Source organism: Pollachius pollachius, assembly GCF_949987615.1.
Source record: "Pollachius pollachius genome assembly, chromosome: 3".
NCBI lineage: Eukaryota > Metazoa > Chordata > Actinopteri > Gadiformes > Gadidae > Pollachius > Pollachius pollachius.
The window spans coordinates 6,570,896-6,598,607 of NC_136936.1; the positions used below are offsets into that span (position 1 = coordinate 6,570,896).

At 43.1% G+C, this 27,712-nt stretch overlaps 4 protein-coding genes across 6 annotated transcripts in view; 1 reads left to right on the forward strand and 3 right to left on the reverse strand.

The window, feature by feature from the left end:
* Positions 1-12,498, reverse strand: part of stim1a (stromal interaction molecule 1a) — a 28,140-nt gene extending 15,642 nt beyond the window's left edge. Inside the window, exons 1-7 of one of the 3 annotated variants that reach the window (XM_079732762.1) lie at positions 12,374-12,498; positions 11,491-11,620; positions 8,431-8,561; positions 6,260-6,374; positions 5,148-5,259; positions 4,168-4,283; positions 295-472 (exon numbers count right to left, since the gene is read on the reverse strand). In XM_079732762.1, the coding sequence (XP_079588888.1) occupies positions 295-472; positions 4,168-4,283; positions 5,148-5,259; positions 6,260-6,374; positions 8,431-8,561; positions 11,491-11,608 (770 nt within the window). In that variant the 5' untranslated portion in view covers positions 11,609-11,620; positions 12,374-12,498. The other 2 variants (XM_079732764.1, XM_079732763.1) reach the window with 2 other exon arrangements.
* A 1,734-nt stretch (positions 12,499-14,232) lies between these two features.
* LOC307073654 (post-GPI attachment to proteins factor 2-like) lies at positions 14,233-15,813 on the reverse strand (the record flags this gene model as incomplete). Its single annotated transcript, XM_079733558.1, has 5 exons — positions 14,233-14,363; positions 14,523-14,631; positions 14,870-14,976; positions 15,272-15,521; positions 15,646-15,813. 5 exons carry the CDS (start codon positions 15,811-15,813, stop codon positions 14,233-14,235), a joined length of 765 nt encoding a protein of 254 aa, XP_079589684.1.
* A 798-nt stretch (positions 15,814-16,611) lies between these two features.
* chrna10a (cholinergic receptor, nicotinic, alpha 10a) lies at positions 16,612-21,303 on the forward strand (the record flags this gene model as incomplete). The annotated part of the gene is made up of 5 exons (XM_079731558.1): positions 16,612-16,672; positions 17,965-18,110; positions 18,435-18,589; positions 19,154-19,686; positions 20,615-21,303. 5 exons carry the CDS (start codon positions 16,612-16,614, stop codon positions 21,301-21,303), a joined length of 1,584 nt encoding a protein of 527 aa, XP_079587684.1.
* Positions 21,304-23,080: 1,777 nt separating this feature from the next.
* On the reverse strand, positions 23,081-24,019 carry LOC307073587 (olfactory receptor 52N5-like; the record flags this gene model as incomplete). Its single annotated transcript, XM_079733479.1, has 1 exon — positions 23,081-24,019. One exon carries the CDS (start codon positions 24,017-24,019, stop codon positions 23,081-23,083), a length of 939 nt encoding a protein of 312 aa, XP_079589605.1.
* Positions 24,020-27,712: the final 3,693 nt, after the last annotated feature.

Below are 27,712 nucleotides of genomic sequence, written 5' to 3' on the forward strand. Positions count from 1 at the left end.
ACATAAGCTTGCCTGCCATTAGTCTAGCATTACATAACTTTAGCCTGCATGGCATAAATAATTGCGATAATGCAGCTAGCAGGATTATACCAAAGCTGTAAATGATGGACCACTCCATGAGATGCAGGCAGCATGTAGAGGTCACACAGGGTTCAAGTCAACAGGGAGGAAGTGAAGGTGTTCTGTGGTCGGCCTCAGTGGTCCCCAGCGCCACGCTGAATCCTTTGTTTGCACCTACGAGGAACGGTGCAGCCCCGTCAGCCTGACCCAGCGACAACTTCTGCTTCTCCTTACTTCTGCTGCAGGTCGTGGAGGCTCTGCTCAGCCCTCTGCAGCCCCTCCAGGTCCGTCATCATCTTCTTCATGTGGTCCTTGGAGTAGCGGTTCTGGATGAAGGCGAACCAGCAGCCGCCCATGCCGATCACTATGGAAACCACCAGCATGAAGTCCTTCAGGTGGTTGTGTCTGTTCACTGGGATGGGGGGGGGGGGGGGGGGGTAAAGGGTGTATTAGTTTAGTATGACACCGTAGAACGCACCTTCTTGCTTATGGATTCTAATTTTAAAAAACGATTGTGGCATGATCGCTGGAAACGCGGACGTAAATTAGCCAGCGGAGTGTAAACATAACTTAGGTCACAGAAGCTACGCAAACCAAGAAGGTCACGGAGGAATTTGGGGCTCCACCAGATTCCAGCTCAGCGGTGCGTCTATTTTAGGGGCCGGTGGCTGCTCATGATCAACAGCCCGTTAATGACCAGCGGACAGGAAGTGAGCGGGACACGGGGAGGGTAGGTGGAGAACACAAGCCAGACTTTTCCGTCCCGTGTGTCCTCTGAGCAGCTGTGGAATGAGGGGCCAGCGTCCCCTGTCATAATGTCACCAGGAGGGGACCCACGGTTGCTCAATTCCTCATGCTCCCAGCCAGCCAGGCAGCAGCCAAACCGGTTTGTAACCAGTCTCCACCGCAGCCTCACGTACAGCTCGTTCAAAAAACACACTGCATTCACCGAAAACTGATTACACTATATTACTTATATTATTAGATTATATTACACAAAACGGATGTTGCTGTGTCGAAATAATTGCATCTCCATCACAGTGCGGATGCGTTACGCATGCAGGCCTCACAACAGGGTACTCTGATGTTTCCGGTGGGCATTTAAAAGGGTTGGGGTGAGGAATAGGTGGCCCGTAGCAATAGTACAGACGAAACCTTGATGCTTCGAATGGTCCGGAGAGACCATTCACCATTTACTCGGAAAGAGTAAATGTTATGATCCATCTCAATTTAAGCTTTTAGCACAAGAGTGCAGCCAAACATCTTCATTTGTGGCTGTCAAAGTAGACATCTTGGCACCGACCTTGACTTCATACTTCTCTCCAGTATATTAAAGTATATGAAAGGGCTCTCTAAAGGAAGAGTAACACAAGGACTGACCAATCATAGGTGGTTCTTTTGAAGGCCAACCTTTAAAACTAAACATTATGTCTCTGCAAGTGTACTGGAATGTCAGTAGCTCGGTGGTCCAGGGGCCGTTGTTTACATCAGTATTCATTTCGATAGTATTTACATCAGCAACAAACAGCAAATCACAGTACAAATTGGTGAAAGCAGAAAGAAACTGCAGGAGTGAGCCATGGGCTGGACTGAGCCATGCTCTGAGGATGGTGGGTTTGGATTCAGCTTTCTCCTTTGAATCTTGTCAAGGAGCACAGTGGGGAGATAACTGCAGATTCATGGCAGTAGGATAACTTCAAAGAGATTTTCTCTAAACATTCCAACACAATCTAGAGGAGAAACACCTCAATTTTTCCCTTTCATGGAAAAAGGCCTAGTGCATCTTTAGTAAGTGCGTTTTGAAAGCTACATGCTAGCCGGCCCTCTACCGTTTTATTCCAGTTGCGATGCACATACTTTGTTACCTCATAAACACTGCAAGGCTGCCTCTTGGGAATGCCCTGTAGACAGCCTAAACTGACGTCTAATTAACCATTACATAACAAAACAATGTGTTTGTGTTCCTCTGTGTGTGGTGAACGGCTCAATTAGTTGTTAAAGAAAACCAAATCAAAAGGGACCCAGCTTGGCATTGCTATTAACCATTACACAAGTGTCCACTTCTGGTGGACATTAGCATACATCCATTGTGAGAAGTGTCTTAACATGCTGTTGCTATGCCCAGTCAGCCCATTAGACAGCTGAAGGGCAGCTCTCTGCATGTGAAGGGCTGTCAAAGCCAGACTTGCCTTTTAAATGGCTGTTCTGGCAAGCACTCTTAAACAAAGGACCCATGCCATTTCCAGGACACTAAACACACTCCCGTTGATGAGACACAATCTTCTGAACCTCTAGAGCTAATAACGCGTGATTCATACTTACACCCTTGTTGACATGGATGATAAAAAAAATGGATCCTGCTACCTTAGTGCCCAATACCCTATCTTGCCTCGTTATTCGGGAAAAAACAGTCCCACCCATTATTTCTGAATCACTACATGAGTTTTGCACAAACATGCCCCGTCACATGTGAGGCTGCCAGGGAGAGGAGCAGTGGAGCGTTGCGCTCAGGAGGGGAGAAACCTGACTGTTCACATTCTACCGCGGCATTGATGAGACAAGGCGCAGAGAGGTGTGTCCAGAATAGAAATCAACCCGCCACTCCACTTCCTGGAGTTTAGAGCGCAAGCCTTTTGAGCTAGCGCCTGGGCTACAGGTGAAAGTGCAGAACTTGTTTTTTTTTTTAACCACATAGCATTTGTTTTTTGATGCAGTGCAGGTCGTATTTCAACAATTTCCCACAGCAGAATGTTTTTTTATCTCAACCATTATCCCAGTAAACATCTCTACTGAGAGCCACCACTGTACATGGCTTTTCAGAGTCTGCTGCCTTTGCTTTCAATTCATTAGTTCCCTTGGGCTTTGGAGAAGCAAGCTGTATTTTTATTCAGATAGAAATTTTTTAAAGTGTAATTTGAGAAATAACAATGAACTGACCAATTCCTATTGGGTTTGACTTCAAAACGAACCATCCATTGAATAGATTCCAGTGTGGGTGACCTTTTCCCCATATGCTCATACACATTGGAGCACGATCAGAAGGATGGTGGACTAGGTTTTGTACTGCATGAGAATAGCACACAGGTCTTGGTTTCACTGGCACAAAGGCTGTTTTGAAACCAATTTCAAACAAATTGGAGGAAACTATTTAGTTAGGTTTGTGTTTTCTTTTTGGATGGCCATTTTCCAGACAGTCAGTCAGACAGTTAAAACTGACTTCAAAATGCTTGCTGCAAATATAGGATATTTACACACGATGACACAGGAAATGGTTTGTTTGCATATTAACACATAGAATGTTACAATACTGTTTACAGTACACATTAAATTAGTAGAAGGATGCACACACACACACACACACACACACACACACACACACACACACACACACACACACACACACACACACACACACACACACACACACACACACACACACACTTTGCAAAGAGGTTTTAGCTCACGGCCATAACCGCAGTCGTTCAGGTGGTTCAGGTTTGTCGTTCCTTAGTCTCTTATCGTTTGATACATATCTTGTTGAGTGTCATGGCATGATTGAGTGCACCACAAACGTCAAATGTCCTCAGGGAGGACAGTATCTAAATAAATCGGAATCTATATAGATTTTATGTATTCTAACATAACTAGCGCCGTGCTACAAATTATGTATTTGAAATTTCTTAAGAATTAGCGTACATTAAGTCGACAACGTCAACTTTCGCTCTCCCCCGTCTCTACAACTAATGTGGTTTGCACCAGTTTCGCAACTGTTCAACAAAGAACTCCTTTGTGCAGGGCAGTACAAAAGCGAGGGTCATATTTGGTCTTGGTCTTTCATTTAACAGTAAGCCATCCATCAGCCAAAGACCTTCGAAACCTGTCACAAGTTGCTCAGAGTTAACCGTATTCCACCCTGCCCTCGCCAGGCATTTGAGTAACAGCAAGAGACCATCGTCTAAATCATCCATTCCTATACCCATAGGATGCAGGCAAGTATCTAGCAAGTAGTTTGGACTGTTACTGAAATATTTATACGTGTTCCGCCCTGAGAGGGCCAGGATTGGGGGGGGGGTGTGTGGTGTGTGTGTGTGTCATGTGTAAACTCACTGAGGGGGGCTCCAAAGAGGACGGTATCGAGGGATTTGAGCTGCAGCTTCTGCACATGGCTGCGGTCCAGCATCTTCAGAACAGCCAGGGTCAGAGTGGCATTCTTCACCGCTAATCTGGGAAAGCAATAAAAGAAGGTGACATTTTAAACGCTTTGACACTTGAAAAACGCAGGCCCCTTTTTTACCATGAGGATTTTCTCATCTCAATCGACGCACTTGACCACACGTTTCACAATTATATTTAAGTACCAAAGTTATTTTTGGCTTGTTGTCATATTTTTAGGTCTAATTTCCTCTAGCTTATATTCAAAGTACAAGTTGTATTCATTATTGTTCCACGTGACATCTGCAGCCCAGTAGACTCACACCATGACCTGAATGACCAATGTCATATCTCATGTTCCTGGGGCTTTCTGAGGCAGTGGAAAGGGGCTTATAGAATGAAGCCAGGCCTGTGATGCCCCGGGTTAACAGCCCTGCCCACCGCACCACGGCGCACCCCTCTAGGCTTCTATTCAGCCAAATGGAACCAGTGACCTCAGCACTTCCCGTGCTAGATACCATCCAGTTCATGTGGTTGTAAACGCCTTACAACTCATACTCTTGATAAAAATGTATGCAGTACCAAGCTAGTATGGGTCAAAAAAACAAGACGTATTTATTCTTCTATAACCTTACATATATTTGTAGCAAAAGCATTTTAAAGTATTTGTTATTATAAAATGTGAAGCTATTCTACTGCTAAAACTCATCAGCAGATTTGCTAAATAAATAATTGCAGCAATGAGTCAGTTGTTTTTTATTAATATGCATTTCCTTCTGAATGGAATGCTGGGCTTCGACCTGCACGGACGGGCAATATTAACCTAGACTATTCCATCGGTAGCACATTGAATTGAAAAGCAGTGGAGTTTGCAGATTTCTAAACAAATTGAACAATGTCATATATACAAACAACACCTGTATTACGAGACTTACCTTGGCATGACGCTGCCATTAAATTGCATCTTGCGAAATACTTCCACATACTGCGGCAGTTCCACACATGTGATCAACCATTCCACCACTTCATCCAAAGTCCAGTTGTACACTGCAAGACATCAACATACATAATGGCTTTAGAAAAAGGGGGTTGGGTACAGTTCAACACAATGGTATGGAAACCGTACTGCGCTTCAGCACACATCATCACACATAAACCAACCTGTGAACCGACTCAACAGTTTTAAAGCACAGCAGAGTTTAAAAGCTCATTCAAATAAGGGCACCAGCTACATAAGCTGTGGTATCAGCCTAACATAACAGATTACCACTGAATGCCATAAATATGATTCACTATGCGGAGCAGTCAGCAGCACGCAGGCAGTGGTGGAACAACAACCGTGTTTGCTCTCCTGGTTTTATACACTGCAAGCTGAACGAGCCGGCCAGCCCGTAGCCTTGATCAGGAAATCCCTCAGAGTCCTGACAAGCTGCTGCAATGCAGAGCAACACGGCCTTCACAACTACGGGGGGGGGTCTAGCCGGGGAACTGGAGGGAAAATCAGTGATGGCATTAGGGTTGGGGGGGAAACACAGCAGAGTATACTCAGACTCCACTCTGACAGAGCAGTTTTGATAAGCAGCAAGCGAAACAGGAGGGGTATGCGATGTGTCGTGTTGTCTAGGAGTGTGTGCATTGTGTTGACAGGTTCAATGAAGCCCTGCCCGAGCTGAGAGAGCGCTGGTGATAAGACGCACACAGATAGGTTTCCTGCCTAGCACCGGCATGTTTTTTAGCTGTTGCTAGCTGATAAACCACTTTGCTGCTGTGCGAGTGGGATGATTATATAAAAGCGGGCTCCAAAACATGGACAACATCAGCCTTTCGAGAAACACTGCAGAACTTCAGGGTGGGTGTTCTCCGTAGCCCGCGGCATTAAGATGGTTAGCATCCGAGAGGTGTTTAAAAGCACAATAGAAAAACAATGACGGCTTTAAAACATCAAACGCATGGGCTGGGCGTGGGCACATCAAAGTGAGAGGCAGCCCTGCAGAGAGCAGGGAGACAGTGAGCCGATGACGGCACCAGTGTCTCGGTGGGATGGTACCTTCTGAGCCCTTCCACGTCTTCCACAGGTCCTCCACGCTGATGAACTGGTCGTCCCCGTGGAAGGTGTTGTGCTTGGCCTTCGGGTCATGGTAGTTGAGGTCCTCCCGCAGGAACTGTGAGGGGGGGGGGGGGGTGGACAGGAGACGGAGGACTGAGTGCGCCCAAGTCCGTGTCACACCTGTACCGTGCTCAAGTCGAGGTCGTTTGGCTGGTGTGAGCACGCCAACCGTACTCAAGTACCGTTCAATTCCGTGGCCTGAGCACACGTGGGAGAGGTGTGCTCAGGCCACGGTACGGATGCTAATGAGCCGACACTCGCACACGCACGGCTACGCAACCTGAGCTGGATGACGTACAGTCCATGCGACCCTTCTTTCCCATTAAACAATAACTAGGACTGTTATAAGTTGAGTTTTTGATCACGCTTTGGCGCCGAACGTGACGCCATCCCTTTCGTTCCCAAGCCCGAGGCTATCCGCATCCCTTGAATAGCATGGCAGTGTTGCCATGACAACACTGTCTCCCATCCATGTCCTGGAGACAGCTGGTTTGAGGCGATCAGCCAAAAAGGGATGAATAAAGATGACTGAAATGATTGTAAACGTAGACATACGTCTCACACACACTCTGATTTGTGAACAGGGATTTGAATAGAATGTGGCTGTTTTTTGGTTGTTGATACAGCCCTAACCCTAAACATTATATGGGACAATAATGTTTGAGCCTCTTGTGGATCCTGCACAAATAGAAGCCTAAGTGGTCGGTGTGGACATGCCTGTCAGAAAACAAGGGTCATAAAACAGTATAAATAACTTAACCGTCTAGGACTGTTGCTTACCCATGTATAATGATGACATCCGGGCGTGTCTAGTAATGCCTCGGTCTGAATTGCGTCACAGCCGTGGTGAAGTGACATAAGGCTGCTGATAAGAAAGGTCATGCCCCGGTCTCAGATTGATTGACTAGGATGACTCACGTAAACTCAAGTAGTACGGGAGTTATTCATTTTAGGATAGAGGAGTGGACGAACTGATAGCGGAATGATTTGAAAATATTTTTTATATCCCCTGTCCAGGGCTTATTTTTTATAACCCCTGTAACAATCACTTCAAATATACACATTTGATGGGTACATTTGGCGTGATTATTAACGTTAATAAATAGCTTTTTCCTTATTGGATAATGTAAGCCTAATGTTCTTCTCAAGTTAATGGTTAGATAGACGAGAGACACCCATTAGCCTCTCAGAGTCGTTAGAACCCCTGACACATAATTTAACCTGGCTACTCCAAAGGCAACAGGAAACTAGAAGCAAATCCCAACCTACATTATTCAACAGGCAGAGAGCATTGTCTTTAAGAGCTCCTTGGCATTGTGGGCCTTCCATATCAGTGATCACCGCCACACAGCAACATGTGTGTGGGTAACATTGCACTTGAGGGTTATCTAGAAGTCAAGTGGGTCATTGAATGCGCACAGAGGGTTGAGATTGGAGAGCAAAAGGGCCTTCTTCCCCTGTCTTCCAAATGGTCTAGAAGGAACCCAAACAGGCACAAGGTCTCTCAGCGGCTACTGGGAGTGACACAGCAGAGCTGAGCTCCAATTGAAAGACCGCCTGCAAAGGTTTACATGTCCGCACAAAGCGATGTTTAGCACATGCTGTAAAAGTAATGACTGATTGATGACTGAATGATTTTGGTAAAGATAAAGTTTGTGAAGTAAAATCAGGTTTACTTAGTTTTAGAGTTTGTGAAATTTGGTTCACACTATGCTGTATGATGTATTAGATGCCGTTGAAAATAGTGTACATACTGGAATTGTTTCATAGGAGAATGAAGGGACTTGTAGGATAGAAACACCATGAGGTTGGTTAAACACTGGCCTAGATCAGTCGACATAGAGCACTAAACAACGCAGAGGAAGTTAATTGTTGACTACCAAAGGAATAACTCAATCAGGACAGCGCTGAAGCAAGTCTAGGATAATGGTCCACTTCCTGTGGGACATTCACAGGGCTATACATTACAAGCCTTGTTCATCGTGCTTAGTGATGGCCTCAGGTGAACAACGATTACAGTCATATCAATGAGTTTCTACATTTTTATTATGGTCTGTAAACGCTGTTGCTCCAACCCGAACACATGATGAAGAGCCTTGCTAGCCACTCACCCCGTCCGTCTCCAGCACATCCACGTTCCCGTTTGCGTCATCGTCCATCTGCTTGTGGATGCTCCGGATGGCTTCAAAGCTCAGGGCGGCGTTCTCTTCCTGGCAAATGAGCGAATCGATGCGGCACAGTTCTGTTGGAAGATACAAATTCAGAATAATTTTTATATCGGAACACACACACACACACACACACACACCTGACGACAGATGGGTCCTTAAAGATTTGGTAATGTCCCGCCATTTAAAGATTGGTCTGTTACTATTCTCTACCAATTCTAGAGCAATAAAAATGTTTAACCTTGTTAAAGTTAAGACTCAAACAAGACTCTCCCCACACGAAAATGCTCTATTTTTGTGAATATTAGGCTTGAGATGGAAGAGGCTATTTCACAATGGAACCTCCCTGGGTGAAGGCGATTACTTGACAGACACTAATTGGACACAACAGCTGAAATAAAGTGCACAAATCAATCAGCTTAAGACTCGTTGCCGCTGAAGCAAGATCAGGTTCCATTCAGATCCATGTTTTCAGAAGAGGAAAGTACACATTAGACCTGGTGTGTGTATTCTAACCAGGAAAGTACTTGAATCATGGTGTTGTTTCACACCATTTGATATTTTGACATTCTATGTTCTTCCAAGCAGCATTAAAGATTGAACACGATAGACTCATATCACATTAAAACACGCATAGTCAGGTGTATAGAATAGCAAGACTTGGGTCCAACATGTAAAAACATCAATCTTTGATAAGAGGCCGTAAGAAAGATGCGAGACATTTAGGCTTTAAGAACCACACCTTTGTCATCAGATTACTCACTTGCATTCAACTGCTGCTTTACAATGTCTGAAATATGTGAGGTTCTAAATGGCAAACCTTTCCCACTTTTAAAAAATGTAAACAAAGTATATAATTGGGTTTTCCTGGCTGTCGCCAATTCTGAACTGATGCTTTCTTTTTGAAAAAAGAGGACGTAGGGGAACAGGAAGATTGATTTGGTGGTGGGCACAATTATCTAGTCTGTTTGTTTGGATAAAGCATTCCTTCACAGAACGCATGTTGTTGTTATGGAGATGAAAAGATTGTCGAATAAAGATTAAAATGTGACCCAAGTAAGTAGGATCATTTCAAGTCATTTTAAATCTTGTCTGGCCACTGCAGCACAGTGTTCCCGTACATGTTATGGAGACCCAAAGTTTCTGCTTGCTCGGAAATTCCTGTTCACCTCTAGCTCATAATGTCAACTGCTGCGACAATAAAGAAGGGACTAGCCAAGTTTCAGGAAGTCAGCTCTTGCTTTCTCTTCCCCTATCAGAGGCCCATCCCAGGGCTGGCATTATCCAGATTATGAAACCCACCAGCAGGGCCAGTCAGACATCAGTGTGTTCTCCAATTTCTCCTCAGGCTAGTGATGTGGGAAAATAGGTTCCTGCCTTTCAGGACCTAAGGAAATTAAAGTACATGTTTCAGGTTCCTCCAAACTGTTGCAGGCGGAGATGTACATCCTGCCACGAGTCTGTCAAAGGGGCTGTGTAATGAGTGAGCTGGTTTTCATGATGTGATGGTTTGATGACTTTGCTGCTGGAATTTTGGCAAAGTCACAGTGCACAGTACAGAGTCCTTCCTTCTCTAAATCAAACCATTGAGATTCTCTGGTTAACCCCCCCCCCCAAAAAAAAAAAAGAAGAGTAAAATAAAAATAAATCTATATATTTGTAAAAAACAAACTTCACAGCCTTAGATATCGCGCAGCCAAGATAATATAATGTTACGCAATGGTCATGTCTGCGGACCATGTTAATAACAAATGACTCCCGACCCAGTGCAAAGGATTCTCTAAGAAGTTAAAAGGCTCCGCTGCACTGCAGCAAGAAGTGAGGCCACTACTACAAAGCTCTTCAATACCGGCTTTATCTTCTTAATGGGAGGAGAGATATGTGCCTTCTGTTTAACCGATGCAGCAAAAGGACAAAAATCTGAAAATCTGTTCAAATAAATTTTGAGTTTTTATGAATTACTTAATACATGTTTAGATGCATGCCTTCACATTTCAATTTTAATGAGATAGAAGGATTAAAGGATAATGGTGAACTCAACCTTACTGGCTGTCCACTCTATCAACTTAGGCACGAGATCTCCATTGACACTGCTATTCTGTTAGTTATTTGCATCTATTGAAATATTGGCCTATTCTTTGACTCGTGCCAGGGGTCGGATGCAGTGTGTCAAATACAGTGCCGCCTTTCACTACTTCTGCATTCCCCCATTCAAAAAACACCATTCAAAAAACGTTTATTAATTGTGCTACGGTACCTTGGTGGATAGCTGGATAGTTCTTATTCAAACCCACGAACAGTACATTTGGTTTAGTATAACGAATATACGGTATCAAATGCCCCAATCTGTTACGCATGTACCTGACAAGCAACAATGTCAACATTTGCCTGCCATTTACTTTCCAAAGGTTTTCTGTCTACCTCCACATAGTTGGAGGACAATACATGTTTTGGCCGGCCTAGGAGAACCAGCCATGATCATGGAAGTTGTCCCCACCCTACTCAAATTCCCTCAAATAAAGGGAAGGTTTGCAGCAAAACATTTGGAATTCACTTTGAGGGACGGTCAAAACTTTAGTATTTTATTATGCACAATAGCATCCCGGAATAGGCACAGTGCTTGGCGATGAAAAAAATAACAACTTTGTAGCCCATTGCAAAGTCACCCTAGCACAAATCCACTTCCTGAATACAAAGCATGGCAACTGCTCCAACTGAACAGTTGGAACAACGCTAATTGTAACAACTCCAACTGACTGTTCATTACAATCCAAACCATTGAACTAACCTAGCTAGCTGCGCTCTCTTGAATCTGTGCCACCATCTCTTAAAGGACAGGGCTTAGCAGAGAATGTCTGCATGACTATTCTCAGTGTGGCTACATTTAGAGCCTCAACAATGTAATAGAAGTAATGCAATCTCTATAGTCTGTGTGGTTGCCCCCGAGAAACGAATACTACAGGACACAAAGTACTCAATAGTTGAGTCATTATGGGTGCTTACCGCCTCCATTGTCAGCATGGTGATGGTCCGATGAAGATCCACTGCTCTTTTCGGGCAAACAGTCCCCGAAGACACACAAGCATATAATCCATATGGTCACCAGTTTGCTGAACTCCATAACTGATGTTTGCTGGAAAAAGAAGAACAAGTCATTGAATGGCAGTCACTGATTGTCTGACAATGCAAAGATACCAAGTCTGACTGCCAGACATAAACTCCCGCAGATCACATCATGTCGATGTGTCCTTCCTGCTCCCTCAACCTTGCAGTTCCGCAACAACGTTACCCAGTTGCAGAATATAATTAAGGGTTATATAAAGACCAAACAAACCAACACTCTTGTATTCCTTCTGCATTTAAAAATCGACCCCGTGTGACAGTAAATAGTGACACGGTATGACATTACATGAAAGCATACCACACAGACAGACACACACACACACACACACACACACACACACACACACAGAAAAGTGACAGCTGCCTAAACAACACTGCCATGACCTGCCAGACGCCGACGTCTACCATGCTAACCCCCGGTTAGCCAACGTTACACACACACACACACACACACACCGACAGCCAACGATATCGTTTTCTTCCCATAGTATATTAAAGACGCGATACGATGACACCCACGGAGCACCGCTTCCTCTTCGGGCAATGTTTCCCTGTTTAAACGGGTTAGCTTGTGGCTGGCCACATTTCCTCTATCAGATGCTAGCCAGCGACACCGTTCGCTAACCTGAGTAACGCAAAGGGAGGTAAGTTGGGGGCTACCGTTGCCTCTCCGGGCTGCTGTCCTCCCCCCGGGATGGCCGGCGTCCCTAGCACTGTTCCGTCATCCAAATGTTTTGCTCCGCAACGATGTAAATTAAATTACCTGTCATACACCCGCGCCAAGTGATCCGTGAGCTCAGCTCCGTGTTAACATTGCTGCGGATGATGATGTACTGTGGTCTGGAGTGACAGCGTAGCGGACTCCACCTCCTACTGCTGCTCTCCACCTCCTCCTCCTCCTCTCCCCCTCCACCACCGAGCGGCTACCGGGCGGCCGAGAAATCCGCAGAATGCCGAGCGATCGTATTAAAGACAGGGAGCGCAACGGTTACACCCGCCCTCCTGTCTCTGAGAGCGTGTTTAAAATTGAAAAACACCGGGGAATCAACCTTTTGTGTCTGACTTGTTCAGTCACATTGTGTTTTAATCATGACAAGCTATTTTGATACCAGGTGGTCTGTTATTAGTTCAGAAGTCTCACAAATCCCACTTTAGGTTAATATCTAAACTCTGAAGTCAGTCAGTCAAGGCGAGGGTAGACTGTGATCCCTCTTATTTAATAAAAGGCGACAATTGGAGAATGCTGGGTCTTCTTCTTCGCTTCTCTAGACTTGTGGTGGGAGCGCTCCACCCGCAGGATGGGGGTGGAGCTACATTGTATAATCTCGGCATTCACCTCATTCTTTACAACTACGCCACCTGCGGGATTCCCTCGGTAGTCGGTCTAAGTAATAATAATGGTGAATACAGGCCTGTAACCTTGTTATTCCACATTAAATCATGATCTTCAGAAAAAAACGATGTCAAAACGACCTTACGCGACCATGTCGTAGCAAACAGTTTTGTATTATTAATTGCAATGGCAATAGTAAGTCTGGTAGATTAGGAGTAGAGAGCTTCATGTTTTATTTAAACCCTCTTTGACCTCAACCGCCCCAACCCTAACCCCAATCTATTTAAACTTTCTCCCAGGCCCATGTTTTGACTTAGATATGATATATTGTCAGTCCTTCAACTATATTCCTACACAGAATTAACTGCTCAGGTAGGCATTGTCATCATTAAGCTATGTCAACCGATACATATGACTAGTAAAGTAAATAAATACATACAAATGATATCTTCTTGCTTGGGGAGGAAATTAAGTTGTTTTTTTCTTCCTTTTTTGAAGCTTAAATAAATCATACAATCGTTTAGTTTGCTGCCATTTGGGCTCAGGACAGTCTTCATTTGAAAATGAAGTGGTTAAGTGGACTTAAATGCACAACAGTATAAACCTTCACGAATTTCTCAATTGAGAGAAAATAATACACTGAAACAATATATAGTTTCTTTTCATTTGATATACATAGGCTATATATATAATTTTTCATTAATTTTTTGGGGGAAAATAGAGAACTGGTTCAATCATTTTGCAGAGGATGTATTTGACTGACACAAAAGTCCAAAACCAAAACATTGTTTTTTAATCCAAGGATGAGCTAATCCATAATCTTACACAGAAAAGAGTCAGAAAGCCCACATGATTTGAAAAGTTCCTGTTGTATTTACCATAATTTACCAGTAGTTATAAAGCTAAGAGTGGTTTCAAATCGGATTGTTTAAAATATGACATATTATATATATATATATAGAACATCACTTTATTTTGGTGAACCTCATTTTTTTAATATTATATAAAAGGTCACATCATGTTATCAAGAGCAGACAGAATATCCACAAGGGACATTTCATATATGATAGCAAGTGGGATGTCTTTCTGTCATCCTGTGAAAGATTGAAGGGGCTTTCCTCTATTATAATATTGTTGCTGACCTGGATGGTTTGATGACATAATGGACCCAATACATAAACAAATGGCTGATTCTACATCATCTCACTAATTCCTTCTGAACAGATGTGAGTATCTAAGGTACATATTGACCGGTGAACTGGCATGACTCGTAGCATGCGGTCCTCCAGTCAGAAGACTTTATCCTCATTGGGTGAAATGAGAATGAGCTCCCTGTTCTTGAAGTCCCATACAGCTGTGAGGTGGAAGGCCATGTTGCTCAGCACCACCAGATACTCAAACAGAGCAAAGAACGTGTAACCTTATGAACAGCAGGGAGAGGGAAAATATGAATCACAGATTAATTAGCTTCATCTAAATCAAGTTTTGCATAACCAACATTATATTTCTCTGTTCTGATTTACTTGTAAATATTTTTATATTTAGATACATTTTGAATAAAAGTACAGTATGTACTTACTTCCTGGTTCACAATACAAGTTGTGTTTCACGTAAAAGTACACAGCGAAGGCGCAGAACGAAATATTGAGGATTAAAAGACGAACTTTCCAAAGGTAAGACTTGCTATCCTGTAATAAATTAATAAACAACACCACATTTAGAATAGGTTATAGGCCTACATGATATTGAGTTAAGAACATACGCTCTATTACTATACTAAATTTAAAATATATACAAAAATACTATTCTAAATACAAATAAATGTAAAAAAAAAAAAAAACTGTTAAAAAAGTTATATTTTCATGTATAGTTACTTAAATTGTATACTTGAATTAATGTCGAAGGGTTTCAAATAAAGGGCGTTACCTCTGGGTTTAGGGAAAACTTCTTGATGGTATTCCATAAGCGGCAGGTGATAATCATGTAGATGATGGAACTTATAATAAAGAGCACAAAGCCCTCCTTGTGTACAACTGAAGGTTCAACCGGTGATAGAGGGGATGGAGGGAAGAAAATTGTTTATTACATTTTTTTTTTTTTTTATGTTTTTGTTTCTACAATCGAACAATACAAATTAAAAAAACATGCAAGATGCACACATTTCAAACACATTTTGAGAGCTATATCTGATATGCATCAACAATATATCAACAGTAAAGTAAAAGCGATTGTGTACCTTACTGCAATTGGGACACAGTCTCTTAATCAAAAGACACATAAACATGTATCATTGATTATATGTTTTAAAAATAAACAGGGTTTACTTACGGTATTTCTCATTGGATGACACATAAGTAAGTAACAATAGACCAAAGTTCTCCGAAATTGAGAAGGCCACATTTAGGAAAACAAGCGAACTCTCTGGGAATTTGGAGGAGAAATGGCCCTTGTAAAACCGAAAGTAGGTGAAGGTCACCAGAAAGCGAGGTGCTGAGTGCAGACCGATGCAGAAACGCCAGATATGGCCCTCCGGTTCCAGGCTTATCGCTGCGCTTATCGACGGCAGATAATTAGGAACCTAAAAGCAGAACACAACATGACTGATCAACGGACGTTCATTGCACTTTACGGCAGGCCTCATTCTAACAGTTACCCTGCGTGATCAGTGAAACAAAGAGACGTTTATTGTGGGATGATATTACCTGACAATGAGTGCCAGTCGAGTCTTCGAAATGAAATATAGAGGATATTAAGACGCACGTAGTGAGGCCAACCAAAGGTAGAAACACAGTGCCCAAAACACAGGTGCTGAATGAGATTCTGATGGCCGGGGGTCGCTCATAGCCCAAGAAAGGGGAGGCTTGTAGCATTCTGGATGGGAATGGATCAACGGTATACCTACATTTAAGCCATATCAACGATTCTGTCCCGTTTTGACTGATTTGGTCAACGCTCAAGCATCGATCGGTTCATTCACTGGGGCCGACTCATCGAATTGTCAACAACGGCGTGTCTAAACCCAGCATGCGTTAAACAATTTTTTTTAAATAATAATAATGGAATAAATTCCTGACAATAACACCTGCATCCCCCGCCTATCTCTCGGACGGAAACTGAGAGGAGAGTGCCTATTCGATTGCGCCGGCACCCGGAAGAGGACGATACAGCCAATCCAAGCACATTAGAGATCAACATGTTGATGGGTAGCCTATTCAAATGTGTGTTTTAAATAAAAACGATGTCTCCTCCTTCACAACCAATACAGCACCAGACAACGTTGCCTGGATTCTCCAACGGCATGATAAAATTTTACAGGGGAGACCGGGAGTTGTCCTTGGTGCTGAATCTGTTTCCGTTATAAAGGAAACACTGAGTCTCTTTATATTTCTACTTTGTGGCTCCGGATCCAAGTCCCCATGTGTGGGAATTATGTGGCTATTTGAATGAACGATTAGAGTTGCACGGTTCTGTATGTGCTCAGTGCTCACTCTCACGTCAGCGCATCTGTTCCCTGCCCTGCCTGCCCTATTTTATCAGGCGCTCACTGGGGAGGGATCTGGACCTGGCAGAGTAGCGGACTTCATTCACACTGCATGACTGAAATACTATAATCACACTTTTATTTTTCAATTAACCTGTTCAAATGGTTTTAAAGTCGACATAACAAGATGAAACTATGGAGAATTCAGACTTCCCTTAAATTGCTTCTGTTTGTCAGTGTTTTACCAAGTAAGTCTCCTTTCCAATTGTTTTTAGTATTTTTCGCCTATATAGAATAATAATGATAATAATAATAATGATAATAATAATAACAACGCAGTTATACAAAACAATGATATTCATTCATTGGCGATTTTTTTTCGAAATGACCTAATGTGAATCTGTCTAGAGAATAAGATGGAGTTTAATGATGTATATAAATGAAAGAGTGTCTTGGTTGACTATCATCACTATGTATTAGATGGATTGTGATAAGTGTAATGATAATTATTATTATCAGTAGTGATAGAAGCATTGCAGGTGTAATTTTGTATACATGTATGTATGCCTTTTCCTATTCCCTTCAAAAGCCTGTAGCAATGGAGGATTGGCATCTGGCTTAACCGAATCCACCGTGAACACTGACAACATTGCTTTGATGTTTGTAGCTCAGAAAGCAAATCTTTTCCATACCAGCCTCCCTAACCATAGGTAGAAATAATAATTCCTTCATCAACCACATAACAGATTACAAAAAAGTTTCAAATTTCACAGATCCGTGTATCAATCCAAAACAAATCTGAAAACACACAGTAGCCTTCACAAAACAAAACTTTTCATTATAAGTGCCCGATATGAGATGTGTAACCACACCATGAGTACAGCTGATGTAAATCCTACAGTAGGTGATGTGTCAGGGGTGTATGTTGCTATAGGCGTGGTATTATTGATACAGTATGTACTGGATGGATTAGGGCCAGGTCAGAGAGGAGCCATACAACACATGTCCGCTCACAGACATATAGAGAGCAGACGAGATACTACAACAGCTCATCAGGCCACATGTGCTTTATCTCCTAGAGAGGGAGATCGGGGAAATCCCCTGCCCATCTGTCTCTAAACATGCTCTCTCCATCACCGCGACCCACCATCGCAGCCTTTCAGCTACAACAGAGAAAACTCCCAGTCCCATGATGTCATCACATCCTCATCATCCTCACCATCATCATCATCATCATCCCTATAATCATCATAATCCTCAACAACACAAGACAGAATGTAGCGCTACAATTTAATCTGTATTTACATTTGCCTGTGGAAATGCATGTTGTTCCTTTATCATGGTCCAATCCATATTAGTGTCATTATTAGAAGCCTTACATCATCATCGTTGTTATCAATGCAAATAGTTGCTAGTTTTAGTGAGAACGAAGTGGATTAGGTGGTTCTCTTCATAATGGATGGTTACTTAAGGAAAGATTAACATGGGAGGACCAGAGAAGCCTTCAGCCATGTCTCTCTCCTCTCCCCCACTGCCTCAGCATGTTGGACGGCCAATGGGAAGTATGCGCAGAAGCTCCTGACTGACCTGTTCGCCAACTACACCAGTGCACTGAGGCCGGTTGAAGACACCAACACCATACTTAATGTGACCCTGCAGATAACTCTGTCACAAATCATTGACATGGTACTGAAATATCAAGTATTGTTGCTTTCTTTACATTGCATTTTCATATCGTTTGAAATGAAAATATAGACTCACGCCTGCTATTTGCTAGGCTCTCTTGTCATTTTGTCAACTGGGGAGGAACGATAGTCTCACCACTAGGGTTTATGCCGCCCAGCGCAAAGGTTCTGTGTTCAAACCCCAATGCCATCACTATCATCCATGACATGTAGTATACTTGATGTACATTTAAGTCACTTTGGCACCATGGCTAACTGAAATGGTAGTAGAACATAATGTGTGTGAGTACTGCTGCTTCTGTTAATGCTGTCCCATCCTTTGTAGGATGAACGCAACCAAATCCTGACAGCATACTTATGGATACGTCAGGTGTGGGTCGATGCGCATCTCAGCTGGAGTAAAGACGATTATGATGGACTCGATACCATCCGTATACCTAGTAGTTATGTATGGAGGCCTGATATAGTCCTATATAACAAGTAGGTCGGACTGGTATCGGGTAGATCAAGGGAAACGCTTGCTAGCACTGTCGTAGTGCGGTTCCTCTTTACTGTCATTGTAAAGGCACAAGCTGAACATTTCTTGAAGCCATTATTCATGGGAATGTTCAGACCACCTTCTGCCTTTTATACACCAGTTTCGTATGTTAAAAAGATTCATTATTAAAAAATAGGTAATGAATGATGATTCAGCTGCCAAATTGAGAGGAAATGGAAAATATCTAAGATATACTTAGCTTAGCCATTGCTTTCAGTTTAGGCTTGAGGTTGAGGTTAATTTAGAAGATTTATGATGTATTTGCTCAAACATTGATGTAAATTATGGGAAGCAGGCAAATATACTGTAAGATACACATAAAAGGCAGAAGCAACACTGGGGCATGAGTACAACTCTTCAAAGAAGGTTGACTCAGGTCCTCAGTTGGTGAACCTGTGCCTTTGCAGACATTCATCTAGAGACCCATTCGACCACATTCTGTCCTTTGGCAGAATGTGAAAAATAATCCTTTGGTTTGTTCTAGAAGGGTTTTCTCTTTATTACAGCGCCGACGAACACTTCACGGGTTCCATGGACACCAACGTGGTGATCCGCCACGACGGTCAGATCATGTGGGACTCGCCGGCCATCACCAAGTCCTCCTGCAGAGTGGACGTGTCCTTTTTCCCCTTCGACGCCCAGCAGTGCCGCTTCACCTACGGCTCCTGGACCTACAACGGCAACCAGCTGGACATCCAGAACGCCATGGAAAGCGCCGACCTGGCCGACCTGGTGGAGAACGTGGAGTGGGAGGTGGAGGGCATGCCAGGCAAGAGGAACATCATCCAATATGGCTGCTGCGCCGACCCCTACCCCGACGTGACCTACACCCTCATGCTGAAGCGGCGGGCCTCCTTCTACGTCTTCAACCTGCTGATACCGTGCGTGATGATCTCCTTCCTGGCCCCGCTGGGCTTCTACCTGCCTGCTGACTCCGGGGAGAAGGTTTCCCTGGGGGTCACTGTGATGCTGGCCCTCACGGTCTTCCAGTTGCTGGTGGCAGAGATCATGCCCCCCTCAGAGAGTGTACCTCTTATTGGTAAGGAGTGGTGCCAAGTGCCCTCAGAGAGTGTACCTCTTATTGGTAAGGAGTGGTGCCAAGTGCCCTCAGAGAGTGTACCTCTTATTGGTAAGGAGTGTTGCCAAGTGCCCTCAGAGAGTGTACCTCTTATTGGTAAGGAGTGGTGCCAAGTGCCCTCAGAGAGTGTACCTCTTATTGGTAAGGAGTGTTGCCAAGTGCCCTCAGAGAGTGTACCTCCTATTGGTAAGGAGTGGTGCCAAGTGCCCTCAGAGAGTGTACCTCCTATTGGTAAGGAGTGTTGCCAAGTGCCCTCAGAGAGTGTACCTCCTATTGGTAAGGAGTGTTGCCAAGTGCCCTCAGAGAGTGTACCTCCTATTAGTAAGGAGTGTTGCCAAGTGCCCTCAGAGAGTGTACCTCCTATTGGTAAGGAGTGGTGCCAAGTGCCCTCAGAGAGTGTACCTCCTATTGGTAAGGAGTGTTGCCAAGTGCCCTCAGAGAGTGTACCTCCTATTGGTAAGGAGTGTTGCTCTGTGGATCTGCCCTCGGAGTGTGTACCAGTTAAGAACGCCGGGAGCTTTTTGTGGGCCTGTCTTAGCGGGCCTGATGTTTTACTTGCCACCTTACAAAGCCTTCCAGGTATGCTGTTGTCGGCTAGTCATGTTGCCAAGCAAAATACAAAATGCTAAAACTGATTCATTTAAGTTTCGAGTCCTCATTTCAGTGGAAATATTTCTAAAGATAAATATCATTTTGTTATACGTGAGCAACATGGGGTTCAAAACAAAATCTTTGAACATTAACAATACCCAGATGTGTAGTTATCCACCAGCTCAACATCAGCATCCCTAAGACGTGATTACAGGCCTAGGATTCCTCATCTAAAATCAACGGCCCTTTTGCTGTTTTATGATTTTTAACATCTGGATATCACATTTGTCTTCAACAGGAAAGTATTACATCGCAACGATGACAATGGTAACCACCTCCACCGCCCTGACCATCTTCATCATGAACATCCACCACTGCGGCCCTGACGCCAAGCCGGTACCCAAGTGGGCCAAAAAGGTCATCCTGCAGTACATGGCCAGGATGTTCTTTGTCTACGAAGTAGGGGAGAACTGCATGACGCCCCAGCCTGAAAAACAGGAACCGGCTCCACCCCGTTCGACGAGGACCACGCACTGGGCCCAGAACGGGCAAGCCGGCCCCTGCAGAGAGAACCCCTCGCTGGGCACGGAGGGAGACCGGGACGCGGAGAGCCCCAAGGGGGAGGAGGACACCGATCAGACGAGCACGCTAGGCTCGCTGGGTACGAGCCCCACCAACCGGTACACCAGCTGGAAGAACGGCGTTTTCCAGAGCATGGACTGTGGGGGCTCCCCTAGCACCCGGATGAGGAGCAGGAAAGGGGGAGTGAGCGACAGGGAGAACCACGAGAGAGAGGCGGCCTGCCTGGAGCCCCAGCTCCTGCAGAACATCGAGTATATCGCCAACTGCTACAGGGAGCAGCGGGCCACGCAGAAACGGACCGGGGAGTGGAAGAGAGTGGCCAAGGTGCTGGACCGCTGCTTCATGTGGATCTTTTTCATTATGGTGTTTCTTATGAGTCTACTTATCATGGGCAAAGTTGTGTAACAGCTGCCAGATTCTGTTGAACGATTTGTTAATATGATTCCAAATGTTCAATATCGTAGTTTTTTTTATTTGGTTTTTTTAAACCAATGTAATGATAAGTTGAACATTGGCTGTATTTACACCCACATTTCCATTCTTCCTCACAAACCTTTATTTACCAATGTGTAGCACTTAATATATTGCCCATACCGTCTGATGGTTTAAATACTTTGTACAGAATAATTTAATGAACTTAAAAATAAACATGTCAATCATTATGTTGTAAACAATAGGATATTAGAATTGCTATGCCCATAATGCCACTGTGAAGAAATTCACCCATCATGTCGTCAGTAATTAGTTCTTGAAATCACCACTAGAGGGTGGTAGAGAATAAGGTATTTGCACCCCTGTAGCAGCATTGCATTTATTTCACAATGGAGTACAACGTTTAAACAACTGAGCCACCTACGACCTCATCCCTATAATCAAGATAATCCTCAACGACACAATACAGAATGTAGCACTACAATAATATGCAATAACATAATATATAACTATAATATATAACTATTATAAAAACTACTATTTCATTTTACTTTTTTCACATATTCATCCAGTGCAATTTCACTGGACATGTTTTTAAGCAGGGGCGGTTCTAGGCACGGGAGAACCCGGGTGCCAATTTTTCATGACACGAGGGGGGCGCCGTGAGCAATTAAAATAAAAAAAATCGCGAAACGGTTTTCTATGATGTATCATGACATTGTGTGGGGAATTGGCATATTGGCGCCCCCTGTGGCTGCAGGCGCACCTGCTTGTTGAGAAGGCGCACAGACGGACTGAAACCAAGGGCATTATTTTGCGACGAGAAGCCCCTCGGTTCGTATACCTCGCTCGATGGGCACGAGCACTGATTAAATACTCACGTGGACCTCTGGAGCACACGCGCACTTCTGACCTGCCTCCACGTTATTCGCTTCAGAAGTTCCTAACTACTACTCACCTGACCTTTTTTGCAGTAGGCTACTTTAAATGTGAATAAGTGCAAATGTAAATCTAGATTTTATTTTAATAAAGTATTTATTGTTCAGCATGATGCAGTCTATGTAGTAATTTTGGGTTACGTCTATAAAGTGTCCCTACCAAAGCTGAGACCAAACTTACGCCCTTGACTGAAACCCGCACTGAAATACGCAGGGCAATGAGACAATAATATATTATTATTGTATAATATATATAATAATAAACATTATTATATAATATAGTATAAGATAATATATCTACAATATAGACTATAAAGGTTCCATTTTGTATATTTATATGTAGTTATCTGGGAGTGCATATCTAAATCAAAAACTAGGCCTGCTGGTCCAAGCCCTGTTATATTGTGTTTATAATATTACTATTACTATATTACAATTTAGTAATTAAGACGTTTATGTCCAACGTGACTAACTTATTCAAATTCAGGTGATCAATGGCCAGACATGGTTAGACTTCTTGCTCAAAAAGGCCCACAGGTAAGATGCAGACATTTGGGGTTGAACCCAGCACCTGGCAGACAGAGGAGATTAACCTGAAGTTGGCTGTGCTGTACTTTGGATCGTTATCTGCTTGGTAATTGTTGATGTGTGTGAGGGGGTAGGTGCTTGTGTCTGGGACTCAGCACCTCATCAATCGGGGTCCTTGATCAATATACAATATCAGCACACACAAATGCCCCTCATCTTCAATGTTTTGACAATAGAATCACAACACAAAAACAAGCACAAGGAACGTCCCATTATAAAACATGTTAAAAAGATGGAGTGACCTTTCTGCCAAACACTTGCAGTATCTTATCACGCAACGACCTTGTTTGAATCGCATATATAACTGGATTGAGATTAGCGGGAAGGACGTGGAACAGGATGTAGGCGATCTTCCTGAGGTCGGGGTAGTCGGGGAAGCGGTGCAGTATGATGGTCAGGAAGCCCGACCACAGCATGATGAGGTACAGCACCAGGTGGCTGGCGCACGTCTGCATGGCCTTGCTGTTCAGCTCCTTGTTCTTGCGCATCCAGCACGCAAACGCTATCCGGAAGTAGGTGAGCGCGATGCAGAACATGGAGGAGCTGAACAGCGCCACCGTGAAGAACAGCCCGTAGATGTTGTTGACGGACACGTTGTCGCACGACAGCTTGAACAGCGAGGCGTTGTCGCAGTAGGCGTTCCGCACCAGCACGCGGCAGCGGCTCAGCCGTACCGTCAGGCCGATCAGCACGGACACCAGCAGGATGGACACGGCCCACGCTGCGGTGGACAGCCACGCCACCGCGCGGGTGGTCATGAGGGAGCCGTACCTCAGCGGGTGGCAGATGGCCACGTAGCGGTCGAACGCCATGATGATCAGGATGAGGTGGGAGGCCGAGCCGAAGGTGTGGCTGCAGAAGGCCTGCGCCACGCACTGGTTGTACGTGATGAGTCTCTCGGTGGACACGATGTCCACCATGAGCCGGGGCAGCAGCACCGTGTTGCCTATGAGGTCGTTCACGGACAGGTTGCAGAACAGCATGTACATGGGCTGGTGCAGGCTTTTCTCGGTGACGATCAGCGCGACCACGCCAATGTTGGAGACGAGGATGAGTAGGTAGACGAAGAGAAGCAGGAGGGCCACAGGGTAGGTGAACTGGGGGGAGATGTTGAAGCCCTGGATCTGTAGGATGTCCTTTGTGATTGAGTTGTTACTTTCCATGCTGGTTTGGAGGGCAACAAAGAAACCTATGCACAGATTTTCGTCAGAGGAGAGATTATTATGCATAGCAACGGAGAAAGTCAGGGAAGAGCCTAATTTTATTTGTTCTAATGAGAACCTGTTCACAAATTGGAAATTGAAAGCGATTTATGCATGTAAGAATCTTACACTTAGTCAATCTACATGAATTTTGAATAGGATATAACCTAAAAAACGATGAATACCTACGAATGCAATTGCTTTCCTCACTGAAAGACTACCAACAGCAGACCGCACAATTCTGGAAACACAGGTAGAGAAAGAAAAATAAGGAAAGGTCAATAAATAAGAATACATTCTGAACAGAACCACAAAACACATGCATCTTACTTCATATCTTGTCATATCTCTTATACTAAACCACAACCAATCCCAATCCATATGATACCATGCATCAACAAACAAACACCAGACTATACTGGATGCAGATAGAGGAGGTTCTGACTCCAACCAAAGGGAGTTACCTAGCCTACCTACTCATTAATGACAAAAATCCCTGTGATAAAAATGGGAACAAAATTCTCATTCAATAAACAATAATTATGCTAAATGCCTAGTAAATATGCAACACTGCTAACAACTAAAGCCATGCACAGTCACAGGGGTACTTGGTTCTTTGATTACATGCGAGCTGTGTATACAGCAGGGGACATGCCAAGGCTGAGGGCGACAGGACTGGTCACCCCTTTTATCCATGACAGAAGGATTCCTCCTCCGGGCTACCGGAAACACCTGTCAAAGGTCAACAGCTCCGGGACCGCCGGTCCGAGTGCTTAAAGAATTGAATGGCTGATCTGAGATCTATAGTGAGGTTTATTATTGATAATCAATCAGCAGGTGTCAACATTTCTATGGGGCGATGAGATGAAAGTATTTGTATGTATATGTATATGTACATGTATAAAAGTGTCATGGTAACATTTTACAGTTAGGGTACAATAATGAACCATTAATTAACATAAGTTAATTGATAAGCATTGACTAACTAAGTTTACTTATGGTCTGGTAATCATTTACCAATATTGGTTTTTATTCATTATTATACCCTTATTGTAAAGTGTTACCAATTACATTATATTAATTAGATAAAAGGAATAAATTAAAAGCTGGTTGCACATTGACTTTGAGATGATTCAATATTCCACGTGCCCTTCTGATTATTCCGAACCTTCCGTTATAGCTATAAACAATTCCAAACAACATACCATCACCAATTATTACAGTTACATAAGAAATGTAATATTCATTAAAAAAACATGTAATGATTTAAATACTGCTCCTGTTTCTAGCAGTAGTAGTAGTAGATCCTATTTCAGACTGACCAGGAATACTGGAAGAATGCTTTCTGTGAATGAGCTTTGGGTGATCTTAATCCTTCCTGGATGGTTGGTGTGGTCATTTTCCCATAAGAGGAAAATCAAAAGACTAAACAAGGGCTCAAATCAATTAAGGCATTTAAACCTATTTAAGCCAAGGTCCACTGTGTCCATTTCCCTGGAGTGGGCCGATTAGCTCAGCCCGAAGGCCAACTTAACAGTCCACATGTTTCAAAAGGCCCACATGTGTCCACTTTAGTCCCATGTCGTCCAAGCTGGTGTTTCAATTACAATTCAATGAGTTTCACCTAAATGTCATTCCTTTGGTGTAGTTAAATGTAAAGCTTAGAAATGTGGATGCAAAAGGAAGACAAAAAAAAGGAAAATTCTTATTACGATTATTTTGCCCGATATTGTTATTGTGATTAATCCATTATCAATTACATTTGCCAACCAGGCAAACAATTCACAGTACTGTTTCATGTTATTTCCACTGGTGGTGATTCCTCAGACCCTTGAGGGACAGTCTAGACATCTAGTGCACCTATCAGCAATTCCTGTGATTTGATGGAGCGCTTATTGCTGAGTTGTAGCGGTTTGTATTTTTACATAAATATAAATGGAATACAAAATCAGATGTATTTTTTACTTTTTTAATTGATAATACTTATACGTTTTCATATTTTTCGATTAATACGGTACCTAAAGTTTGGCCAACTGATTTTGTTTATATGGAGAATTATATTTGCACTCAGTTTTAGTAATTTTCTGTGTAAAACATACATTTATAGGCACAGGACAGCCCTTTTCTTTGCCGAAAGGTGTGCCTCATTATAATGTTAGTTAAAATGTGAACAAAAGGACAACTATTTAAATATACTTCAGAACATATAAACTGTATAAAGTTTAAAATAAGTAAAGTATGATTATGTGACCTCAACAACAACCCTTTCACGACTTCGACTGAGTGACACTTTTCATGAACAACATTGTGCTAAACCTATTAACAACAAGGGGCTTTCCGGAGCTCCAGGGAATAATTAACGATGGGAAGATAATAACACATCATATAAAACTCCCTCTACGGGACTCATCACTGTGGTGTTTTTCCCTCATAAGTAATGATCCCAACCCTTCGGACGGATGACGACAGGGGGCCAGGTCTGAGATGATTGTATCCCTTGGCCTCATGACAGTGTCAAAATAACTATGTAGCAAACAAGACAGCGGAACATATTATTCTCCCAGGGATTTAGATGGATAGTCATCAGTCAACTCCACAGGGGGTAATCCCCAGGAGAAGTTTCATCACAAGGAATTCTGCTGTCACAGTAACAGTTTGTTTTTGTTTTCACAGATGATTATTTGTTGCAGAGGATTGTAAAGCGTGATAGAGATTACTAGAGATTCTTAAAATAAAAAGTAAAATTATATGAATCATATCATTTAATCATATATATCTCTATGGATATCCCAAATGTCATTGTGGTGAAGGGACGGGAAGGTTGAAAACCTTATGAAAACCTATACATTTTAAGAAAAAATATTGTTAGAAATCTAAATCTATAGTAATCTATATCTCTTCCATGTTTCCTGACCTATTTCAAATCTATATTTTCATTTAATATTAGAATTATTTAGGAATTTGTAAATGTATGAATAAAGGCAAGCAAGTTAGCAACACCCATCTATGGACATTTATTGTTTCTGCAGAACAGCCAAAATAAGTAAAACCAGTTTTACCAAAAATTATAATAAATAACCTTGACGAAAAAATAAATGCAGTATAACTATAGAAGTCTCTGCTGGAAAGAGAGCTCATTTGGCTGGCATTTTGTGATGCAATGATGCGGTACTTCTTGCGTGTACCGGAAGAGATTGTATTTACAATGTGACATTGGACAATTCATGTGATGACACATTGTGAAGGCACATTCTTAAACGTCACACACACACACACACACACACACACACACACACACACACACACACACACACACACACACACACACACAGACACACACACACACACACACACACACACACACACACACACACAAACACATATACGGAAATATACTGTACATACTGGGTCAAGGGACAAAAAAAATTGTGCAGTCTTGCATTGATCGGGACACCAGGTCCCCGTAGGTCACAGAAAAGTAATACATTTAATCACACCAAATCGTCTGTTTTCCCGGAGGACACTTCAGAGGATGACGACAAGTGTGGATTACTTAATACAGTGACAGTCAGTGTAACCCTCACAGTGCCTGCCAGTAGTGTCTTAACGGTCGCTCTGTCACATCTCTTCACTGGGTGAAGATTTGAATTTCTA